This window comes from Kogia breviceps, chromosome 14 (assembly GCF_026419965.1).
Source record: "Kogia breviceps isolate mKogBre1 chromosome 14, mKogBre1 haplotype 1, whole genome shotgun sequence".
Lineage (NCBI taxonomy): Eukaryota > Metazoa > Chordata > Mammalia > Artiodactyla > Physeteridae > Kogia > Kogia breviceps.
In genome coordinates this window covers 27,879,595-27,890,712 of record NC_081323.1, presented here as the reverse complement: position 1 = coordinate 27,890,712, position 11,118 = coordinate 27,879,595, and the positions used below count along the sequence as shown (strand labels likewise).

Here is an 11,118-nt window from a genome sequence, read left to right as displayed (position 1 = left end):
CGGTGATCTGAAATCCAGTGAAAGGTGAAGAAGAAGAAGAAAAAGCTCTGTTAATGGGGTCTTTTTTGTAAAATAAGGAATTTTGAATGGAAGTGAAGTTTTAAAGCTTTTTATCAGATGGGACATACGTGATTTCACAGTTTTACTCTATTTTTACTTTCATTCAGCCAAGCTCTCTCTTTCTAGCAAGGCTCCAGTTTGTTGGCGGATAAAAATACATTCGCAGTCTCTCCCAGAAGCTGCGCCATCAGCCTCGTGGACGAGAAAGAAGCCTGGTCTCCTTGTGCCGCTATGGAAATGTCTTCCTCCTCCTCCCCTGGCGGGTTCACCCGGCTCAAAGTCTTTTTCCTTCTTTGTCGTTCTCAGAGAAAATCTGGAGTCCAGACAGGGAAGAGCCCAGAGAGGGTGACCCCTTGAGGGCAGCTCCGGAGGCGGGGCGCGTCTGCACCCTGAGCAGTCTGGGCCGAGCTGCTCCCCGTCTCCGAGCGCGGGGAGAGTATTCCAGCCGAGCCAAGAAATCCGTTACCAGGCTGCTGTGTCCCCAAGGGCCATTCCAGGGCGGAAGAGGACGGGGAAAACCGCTGTGTTGATTCTCCCGCCCTGTGGGCTGGGCGCGCAACGGGTCAGGTTACAGACAGGTGAGTCGGGCGGATGGGCGAGCTGCTGGCGCCAGGGCACCCCTGGCCGGCCGCGTCCGCGCAGCCCCCGGAGCTGGCACATGTCTGATCACCCCGGGAAGGGGGTGGCCGCCACGGCCGTGGAGGCGGTGCTATGCGTCCCTGGGCACACCGAGCAGAGGCCGTAGGACCTGCAGCGCGCCCCCCAAATCCCCCAACGCGGGTACAGCTGCTCTTAGAAACTTGGCATCTTTCTTTTACCAACTCCCCTTCCTTCTCTACCCTCTCCCCCATCCCCGGCCCTTCAGGTATAAAGGTAGATTAAAACAAACAAACAAACAAGCAAAAAACCCCAAACCCAAAATAAATACCAAGCTCTCCAGCCACCTCCCCAGTAGGGGCAGTGAGGGGATGTAGCCCATCTTCACTGGCTTCTTGGAAAGTATTTCCCAGCCTCAGAATTTTGGGAGCAAACGGTTAGGGGAGGCAATAATGGGAGTGGGCCAGGATAAGAAATCTGTTTCAAAGCTGTGTTTGCATAGCCAGCCCCCCCTGGCTTTTTTTCCATCGTGTTTATTTGGGGTAAGGGGACTCTTGGGGTGGAACAAGCGGACTTGTTTTTCTTAGATTGTATGGCACAAAATAACGTTCTAAAGATGAATGAATTTTAACATTTAATTTTACTGTTTTTATTTTGGGGGACTGTTGTCTACGAGGGGGAGCTGAAGCTCCCAAGTTCCCTCTTTACCAGATCAGAATCTTGGGGAGTCTCTCGCGGCCTCCCCCTTCCGCACACCGAGATTTCAACAAACCCCGGGAATGATCCACAAAGTCCAGAGGAACTGAGCCATTTTCTGGCTTGCTTGTCGGAGGCGAATCCACTGGGGCGGGGTGGGGGGGGGGGCGGGGGAGGGGGCGACTCGCGGGGGCTCCAGCTCTAGGGGGGACGCCCGGGGAGCGGACTTGTGCTTTCCCCAAAGAGTTCGCCCAGCGGTGCCTGTGATGGGGAATGGGGCAGGGGGCTGAGAGAAAAACGTTCTTCCCTTTTTAAGAAGGGGAGGGGGGAAGACTGAGACGTTAAATTCTTTTGCAAACATTCGTGCCGAAGGAAGGGCTGGAACAGGCAGCCCCGGCCGCCGGAACCGGTCGGACAGGTAGCGAGCTTGTTGACACCGTTATGTTGCAGGGCGCATGCTCACTCCCAAGTTTCCTGGTGCCTTTTCTATTCCACCTTATGAAACTTTTTCCTCGGCGTGGTCTCACCCGCGATTTAAGGCATAGGTGTCGCCGAGCCGGGAGGCTGGGAGTCGCCGGGCGTGCGGGGGAGAGGCCGGGCCGCGCCGCGGCGGGGGGCGGAGGGAGAGGGCCGGCCGGGCGGGAAGGTGGGCTCTGGCCGCAGGGAACCGGGGACCGAGCCGTCGCCGCCCCTAGAGGGGAGCAGCCGGGACGAGGGGGCCGCAGTCCGGGGAGGGGGCCCCACGATGCCCAAAGTCTTCCTGGTGAAGAGGAGGAGCCCGGGGGTCTCGGTCCGCAGCTGGGATGAGCTCCCGGACGAGGAGAGGGCAGACACCTACATCCCAGGTGAGCGTCGCGCCGGGGCCGGGCCTGGGCGCCGGGTTCCTGGGGTGCGGGCAAGGGTGGCCGGGTCCCCTCTGCTCAACGGCCGGGGCTGGACTCTCCCCCTCCCCCATGTCCCTCTTTCAGGGGGAGGAGGAAGTCACTGAGGCGCGGGAGGACCAAGAGTGAGAGACTGGGAACCTGGGACGCCCTGCGCCCCCTTCCCCCTAGTGGGCGCCTCTAATTGCCCGGCGGCGGGACCGTTGGCTGCAGCGCGGGCCGGGGTGGCCCGGGAGGGGGGCTAGGGGCCAGTAGGGGCAACCCTCAGCCCCACGTCCTCGTGGGGTTGCACAGGGATGGGTCAACCTCTCCGGGGCTAGGTGGGTCGAGGTCAGGCCCCCCGCCCCCATCCCAGGGAGAGGAAATTTGGCGCGCCGCGCTGGGCCCTCTCTTCTTCGTGGGCGCTGGAACTGGGACTGAGGAGCGGCTCCCAGAACCCCGAGCTCGCTCGCTCGGGAGGCCGAGGCCGGGGCTCTCTCGCCCACCCCCGCGGCGTTGCCCACTTGGAGAGGTGCCCAGGTTCGGGGCGGGGCGGGGCGGCGGCGGCGGCACCGCCCGCAGGTCAAACTGCCGCGGGCGCCCGGGCCTGACGCCGCGTGTCTGTGTGTCGGGGTGCGGCCCTCCCCCGCAGTGGGCCTGGGCCGTCTGCTCCACGACCCCCCCGAGGACTGCCGCAGCGACGGCGGCAGCAGCAGCGGCGGCGGCAGCAACAGCGCGGGGGAGCCCGGAGGCCCGGAAAGCAGCTCGTCTCCGCGCGCCCCCGAGCGCGAAACCCCCGAGCCCGGCGATGGCGAGGTCCCCGGTGGACACCTGGCGGCGAAGCAGCGCCCGGTCGCCAGGTCGAAAATCAAGGTACGATGTCGACTCTGCCCTCGCCGCCACCTGCACCACGCCCTGGCGTCGGGCTCCCGGGGCCGGCGCCTCTCCCTGTCGCGCCCGCCCGCGCGCCCCGGCACCCGTGCACCCAGCGCGCCCGCAGCGCAGCTCCTGCACCTGCCCCTGGGTCGCGGCCAGGGCGCTTCCCCGCGTCCTCCTGCCTGCCAGGTAGCCGGCCGCCCGCGCTGCTGCGCCCCGGAGACTGGCTTCCCGCGCGGGCACAGGCCGACCTCGTGGTCTCCGGAGCTGCCTAAAGGTTCAGGCACAGCTTCCTTCCCCCAGCAGCCCATTCTGTGCGCAGGGCCTGAAGAACACCCTGGCCGTCGGAGTTCCCGGGGTGGGAAAGAAGGGACCTCAGGCCCCAGGCTCTCCTCCTCTGAGGTGCAGTTCCTACAGCTTTGTGAATTCTTAGTTTCTCCCCCTTCCTCGAGTTCTGGAGGCAGTGGTGGCAGCTTGGCACACAGTGGGTTTTTCACAATCACAACTATTCCCAGGGCCAATTATGAATTGCCCGTTAGACACGAGGTCTGTGCCGGGCACTTTAAACTTGTGTTTGTCAAATCTTCTTGAATTATGTTCACGGATAAACGGATTCAACTGCAAATTGGCCCAATGCCCCGCCCCCAGTGGGTTGGAATGTTTGTTTCCCTCTATTTTCGCGCTTCAGCCCCCACCCCCACCCAGCCTCCTGGAATTGTAGGCCACAGCTTATCAGAAGCCCATCTGCGCTTTCCTGTGTGGAACTGCCATGATTGCCTGCTCAAAGGTATCCGCTACCTCTAAGATTAAGCCGTCCCATTCCACTGACTCACGGACGGCAGGAGCCTGGGAGTGGTGTTTTAGGAATCACATGACCCCAGTTGCTAGCCAGATGGGCCTTAGTGTGAGCCTTTTCGGGCTCCAGGCCCTTGGTGTAGGTGTTAATTTTGGGGCGCTCCAGGGTGGTCCCGAAGCCCCCCTGCCCAGGCAGCGGGATAGGGCGGAAGCCCTAGGGTTCGCTGTGGATTGCGAAAGCCTCCTCCGTTACTTTTCCTGGGAGAGGTCTTCCCTCCCCTGTGCATATTCCTGGCTCCAGGGTCTTGGCTCCGTGGTGGGCTGGAGTGCATTTGGTTATGAATTGAGGCTAGAGGCTTGAGCTTGGAATCCTTAAGAAAGACACCTTTAAAGGATGCTGCGGACTGGGTGTGGGCATCCTGCTTAGTGCTAAGTGCGCCGCCGAGGTTCAAAGTCAGCTGATGGGAGGCTTTTCTGGGCCAGATGGGGTTAACTGGGAGGGGCAATTTGCCTGAGGCCTGTAGCTCTGGCCTCCAGGAAATTCTACAAAGTATTCCACTTGCATATTTATCACCCGGCTGGAAGGACAATTTGCAACATTGTTTTCCGGTGGTCTATAGCTACTTTACTCCTCTGTCCCCCAACTGCCCAGATTGCCCTGGAGACAAGGTGGCACAGGAAAAATATCCAGTCCCTTAACCACCATTTTAGGAGATCTCTGCCACCCCAGGCAAACAGCTCCACTGGGGCCCTGGATTAAGGGAATGAATAAACCAATCTTATTCCCAGGATCCTTGTTTTGGTGCTGACCCCAGGGGTGGGGGGTAGGGCATAGAGTTTGCTCCTCAACCCTTAACAAGGTTTCCAGAGGAGTTTTTGTTTGTTTACTGAGGACGAAGTTCAGGTTCCCTCTCCCTCTCTGCTTCCACAAGACCACCTGGGGTTAGGATGCTCCAAGCCTACAGAATTATCAGCTGTGGTATTGGCCATTTTCAAATGACTGGTCCAATTGTCCGTAATTTAGCACGTTGTGTAACTGTAGAGTTCTAAGCAAAGTATGCTGAACTGTCTAAGAATTAGTTTCCTAACAATAAGAGGGGGAAGCCACTCAAGCATGATGCATTTTTTTCAGTGACTTGAAGATACTTACTGGACAGTTGGTTCTTAGGACCAGAGAAGGGCAGAGAGAAGCTACATCCCATCCAACAGTATATAGTGCCTGCTGTGCACAAGGCAGCCAGGAGATAAAGATGCTGCCACCCTCGTGTTCCAGAATCTTCTGACAGTAACGGTTAGGGCTGTAGGCTCTGGTTTAGGCCCTCTGGGCCTCAGTTTCCTCGCCTGTAAAATGGGGATAGTAATGAAACGAGTAATGAAACCTCATAGAGTTGTGAGGATAAATGAGTCAAGCGTGAAACATGGTAGGTGTCCAATAACTCTAACTAGAATTATTTGGGTTGGTGGAGAGACACAAATACTAAATTAATTATTAACCGTATTACAGGAAAGTGAATGCTCAACTAGAAGCACAAGCAAAGATGCAGTACATTCTGAGCAGAGGAAGGTTTCTTAGTGTGGATTTGAGGGCTGTGGGAGAAGGGGGAGAGGCACGCTTTAGGGTAGTATGGGCTGAGCCCAAAGCTTGAGTAAGGACAGGACTCAGAGCTGGAGGGAGGATGGGAAATGGGCCTGGGGTCAGGGAGAGTCAAGGTGAGGAGCTGGACATATAGCCAGGACAGGCTGCTGCGATGGTAAAGGGGCCAAGCCGAGAAGTGTGGGTGCTCCCGTGGGGGCAGAGGAGGGGCTCTGGAAGGTTTTTGAGAAGGAAAACCTCGTTTGGGTCCATCTCACCAGCTGTGGTTGGGGATACGTTATCTGTTCTGAGCCTCAGTTCTCTGATCTGTAAAATAGAGAAATAAGAGAATCGGCCTCTCCAAAGCATTGGGCAGATTACATGAGACAATGGAGGCAACACGCTGAGCAATTTTGTGTTGTGTGTAAACTGCCCAGTGGGGAGTTAGCCGACAGTGACTCGTAGCAAGTTTTGTTAATGTCCAATACTTTGTTGCCTACAGCAGGGACAAGGGATTTACCAACTGGATTGGCTGGATTTAAGTATTTTTTTAAAAACCCACCCCTTTGATATTTGGAAGGGAACATAAGCCCCATCCCTAACTCCCTTCCTGTTGACTTCAGTCTCCCAAGACAGAATTGGATGCCCCAATTCCCCCCACCAGTCTTGTAACTCACTGACCATCTCCTTGGCTGACCAGACTTTTCTTCTTAACTCTAGACCCACCAAAGGCAGGGAGCATTCCTGCTGAGCTTGTATTTTCAGCACCTGGTGCAGTAATGCCTGACTCATAGGAGGACGTAAGTCAACATAGAAGAGGAATACAGGCAGGGAAGGAGTCAGTAGCATCTGGGGGACAATAGGAAACAAGACAAAAAGGGAAAAATGCTTGGAATGGATGCTTGAAAAAGCTTAAATTAATTTAAAGGGGGAAAAAGGAGGAATAGGAGAACAATGTTAAATGTTAACTGCAACCAGCTTTTAACTGGAATATAGGTGAAGTCGGTTTTTGTGGTTGGAAGGGTCTGAATGGATTTGTTGCAGAAACAAAGTCCACTGTAGCTCACTTAAGCAGACAGTGGTTAATTATAGGGTACCAAATGGGCTAAAGAGAGACCAGGCTGAGCTCCCAGGAGTGACTCCCAGAGCCACACTACAGAACTGGGCTACCTAGGGAACTGCAGCTGCGGCCTCTATGGCTGCTGTCGTGCATCACGATGCTTCTGCTAATGCAGGGTGTGAAACAATTGTCACATACCTACCTTGGCTCAATTAACTCAGGCCCGAAGTCAGATCTCCTGATGGTGCATGTAACTGGTGGTACCTAAGTCACATCTAAAGACCACAGATGCTAGGGATTCTGGGAAATGTAGTGTCTAGCTTTGTAGCCTCTGCTGTACAGGAAGGCCCACCAGAGGAGCAGGAATAGAGGCTGAACGTGTCCACCCACAGGATCTACTTCAGGAACCCTTATGTGGTCCAATCTCCTCATTTTTGGGGAGAAAGGTAAAGCCAGAGAGGTTTTGTTGAGTTCCTCACAGGTACTAGTGGCAAAGCCCAACCCAAGGCTCCTTATTCTTTAACGTTGTTTTACTGCATGGTGGAAGGCACCTTTGATGCCTTAGCCATTAGCATTGACAGCCTGACATGAAGGAATTGAAGCAGTTTCTCACCATGACATAAGACAAAACCACAGGGCTCATCCCTGCCTCTCCCACACGTCATGCCCAGACCCATGGGCCTGTCCTGGGGAAGAGCAGGCGCACGTTTTGCAGACAACAAGCCCCATCAAAATCTCGGTGTGGGCACCTACAAGTCCTGTGGCCACAGGCGGGTTTCAGCGATTTGAATCTGTTTCTTCTGGATGATTAGGATATGTTCCCTTCAGCATCTCTGCATTTGGGAAGGTTTTGCATTCTGCCACGTAGTGGAGTTGTGAAGCTTAAGGAAGTGGTACCTAGGAGCAGGAGGGGAATTTTTATCCTAAAGAAACTGGGGAAATGCGCTTAGCATGTTTTGAGCGCTCAGGCAGAAGAAGCGTCACTGGAAATCTCGTCTGCGCGGCCACCGGAAGGTAGCCTGCACTCATGATAGCCTCCCACAGGAAATAGGACCATTAATTTAAGGAACTTGTCTGGTGGAAGCATCCACAGAAAATAAAGGATTTTTTTTTTTTTCCTTTAGAAGTTGACAAGTAAGTGACCTTAGCCAGCTTTTGAAGTTGGTCAGAGGGCCAGCCCAGGTCCCTACCTCCCTGGATGCTCCTGAAGTCTTCAGCAGCTCTGATACAATGATGGGTTTGTTTCTGCTGCACAGGCCTGTTTTTAGAAGAACTAGAGGGGAACTTTGTGTGTTTTTTAAAATGAAAGCCGAGATCCTGCAGAAAACAGGACAGCAAATAAGAAAGCGCCAAGCTTCAGGGTTGGGGAACTGCTATCTCTTTTCATCTTTCTTGCCCTGAATTAATCTCCAGTTAGTTAGTTAATCTCCAGACTGATGTCACCTCCCATCCTCGTGGTAGCTTCCTCACTTCAGTAATAAGCCTTTTGGAGAGTTAATTTTGGATTAAGGGTGAGACTATTAAGCTTTTTCTGAAGAGAACAGCGTCTGGAGCAGTATACTGTAATTGAACACATTATTACTTTCCATATCAAAACACGGATATTGACACCAAATGGGTAACTTCCACTTTTGTTGCCAAGGGAGATAGGAGCGAATGTTGGTTTTTAGAGCTATTTGGATTTCAGAGTCGCAGATGAAGGACTAGGGGCTGGTGACCCACACTGAAGGTTAGTTCCCTTTTTCTTCCATCAGTGAGAGAAAAACTCAAAAGACAAATGGAGAAGCAATGGGTTTTGACCAATTAACTTTTATTTAGGATCACAGGACTCTGGAGCTTGTCTAACTCTAGGAGTTAGCAATTACTGCAGCAACCAGTCTTTTTTTTTTTTTCTTTTTTGGCTGTACCTCACAGCATGCAAGAATCTTAGTTCCCTAACCAGGGATCGGACCCATGCCCCCTGCAGTGGAAGCGTGGAGTCCTTACCACTGGACTGCCAGGGAAGTCCCTAGCAACCAGTCTTTTTAAAGTAGCTTTTCTTATTTAATTCCTTAACAGTCCCAAGAGGCAAGTATCATTATTGTCCCCATTTTATGGGTGATGAAATTACGGCTTAGAGAGGTTGAGTAACTTGCCTACTTCCCAGACTGTAGGTGGTAGAGCAGGATTTGAACTTAGGAAAAGGGCTCATCTAATCCCATTTTATTATTCTTACATGTGGGGAAGTGTGGCCCAGGGATATTAAATGACATCACACAGCCATCCAGGTTTAGGTTTTAATTTGATCCTCAGCATTTCTTGTCTCTCCATCCCACTCATTTTGTGACCAGGTGACAAAGATGTAACTAGTTTTGGTCTACACCTTGCAGAGTAGAGTAACAAGGTAGTTGGTTAACCCTATTTTGGACTTTTAGGAAGCAGAGTGGTAGGTGTATGCCTGTGTAAACATAACAAAGATGGCCCAGTGAGCAGACAGGTGACCCGAGGAGAGACTGCCAAGTCCTCCGGCACATGGGGCATCATTTCAGGAATCAGGGGTGTCTTCTGTATCATGCTGCCCATCCTGGGAGAGAACACTGAGAAATGTGGCAGCTCTGGTGTTCTAGAGAGAATGTGGTGCGTCTATCACCGTTCCAGTGTTCTATTGCTGCTTCACAAACAACCCCCAATTTAGCAGCTTATAATACTTTATTATGATGTCTTCTAGTTCTGCGGAATGACTGGGCTCGGCTGGGTGGGTCTTGCCTGGGGTTTCTCTTGTGGATGCAGTCAGATGACAGTGGGGTTGGAGTCTCCTGGGGACTGGACTGGGCTGAACATCCAGGAGGGCTCACTCATGTGACTGGCAGTCCGTACTCTTGTCCTTTTCTAGCTACTTTATTATATAGTTATACCATCTTTTTTTTTTTTTTTTTTTTTTTTTTGGTGGTACGCGGGCCTCTCACTGTTGTGGCCTCTCCCGTTGCGGGGCACAGGCTCCGGACGCGTAGGCCCAGCGGCCACGGCTCACGGGCCCAGCCGCTCCGCGGCACGTGGGATCTTCCCGGACCGGGGCACGAACCCATGTCCCCTGCATCGGCAGGCGGACTCGCAACCACTGCGCCACCAGGGAAGCCACCATCTTTTTTTAACAAGTCCCTATTGATGGGCATATAGGTAGTTTCCAGCTTTTTGCTATCACAGACCAAATTTCAAGGCACATGTGAAGTACACTCTGTGGGATAAATTTCATGTTTAGGAATTTATCCTCCAAATATTTTTCTGAGGAATTCTTAGGAATTTCTCCTTTTTTTAAAAAAAATGATGTATATTGATTTACAGTATTGTGTTAGTTTCAGGTGTACAGCAAAGTGATTCAGTTATACATATGTCTGTATACATATTATGTATATATGTGTATATATATTTTCCAATTCTTTTCCGTGATAGGTTACTACAAGGTGTTGAATATAATTCCCTGTGCTATACAGTAAATCTTTGTTGTTTATGTTATATATAGTGGTATCTATTAATCCCATACTCCTAATTTAACCCTCCCCCCATTCTTTCCCCTTTGGTAGCTATGTTTGTTCTCTTTGTCTGTGAGTCTGTTTCTGTTTTGTAAATAAGTTCATTTGTATTATTTTTTAGATTCCACATATAAGTGATATATATAGTATTTGTCTTTCCCTATCTGACTTACTTCAGTTAGTATGATCATTTATGGGTCCATCCATGTTGCTGCAAATGGCATGATTTCATTCTTTTTTATGGCTGAATAATAAGGACTCTCACCTTTCTAACAAAGGAATTTTTCCTTCCTCTGAAAAGTGAACAAGTCTGGCAGAAGCTGGCTTCATCAGCCATGATCTTTTTGCTGTTTAATTAACCCTCCATCTTCTTTTGAAAAGGCTCTCTTCAGACATTCTGGATATAATTCATAAATGTCTGGAGTCTGGATTGGTCAGAAATACATTTATAGCTGGCAAACAACCCTACATGGGCTGGAGGGTGCACCTTATGGGAATTCTCTACATGAGCATTTTGTGTTGACTCAGTTTTCCATGTTGTGAAAAGTGGAGAAATGGGACCACTGCCTTTGCTGAGGCAATTGGAGATCTTTTATTTTTGCTCTGAGAAAACCAGAGGGAAGTTCCCCAGAGAATGGGGTGCCCTGCCTCTCCAGTCCCCTCTCCTCATTCCCTTTTTCTCCCTGGTGTTAAAAAGCTTTCTGTATCTCTCTCAGTCAGATGATCCACTGGCCCTGAACTCCCTTAAATGGTCACTGATCTCCATCCCCTCTGCCCTCAACATTTTTATTCTTTTCAAACCAAATAATGCCAGTGATTTGAGATTTCCATCCTGGACTGTAATAGGAGGTATTCATGTTACATGCAGAGCATTTTAAAAACAGGAGTTTACCAAAAGGATTAAAGTAAACAAGGGTTCAGGTTGGAACCATAGTTGGCGAGTCCTCGGGCACATGGTGCAAGGCTCTCAGAAGACAGTTCTAGCTTTCTTCACGTTTTTCATCAGAATTACCAGGTTCATGTGCCTCTGTTCTATTTTATTAGCCGCACTACCTCTCAGATGACCTTTATCCTGTGTAGACTTGGCCTTCA

The 11,118-nt window shown here is 51.7% G+C and overlaps 1 protein-coding gene across 3 annotated transcripts in view; it reads left to right on the top strand.

Moving 5' to 3' along the window:
• The first annotated feature begins 209 nt into the window (after nt 1–209).
• Nucleotides 210–11,118, top strand: part of OVOL2 (ovo like zinc finger 2) — a 28,987-nt gene continuing 18,078 nt past the window's right edge. The window contains exons 1-3 of one of the 3 annotated variants that reach the window (XM_067013428.1): nt 1,675–1,771; nt 2,049–2,198; nt 2,866–3,086. In XM_067013428.1, coding sequence (XP_066869529.1) covers nt 2,099–2,198; nt 2,866–3,086 — 321 coding nt within the window. In that variant the 5' untranslated portion in view covers nt 1,675–1,771; nt 2,049–2,098. Of the gene's footprint in view, nt 639–1,674; nt 1,772–1,999; nt 2,199–2,865; nt 3,087–11,118 lie in introns of those variants that run through there. The other 2 variants (XM_059039128.2, XM_067013429.1) reach the window with 2 other exon arrangements.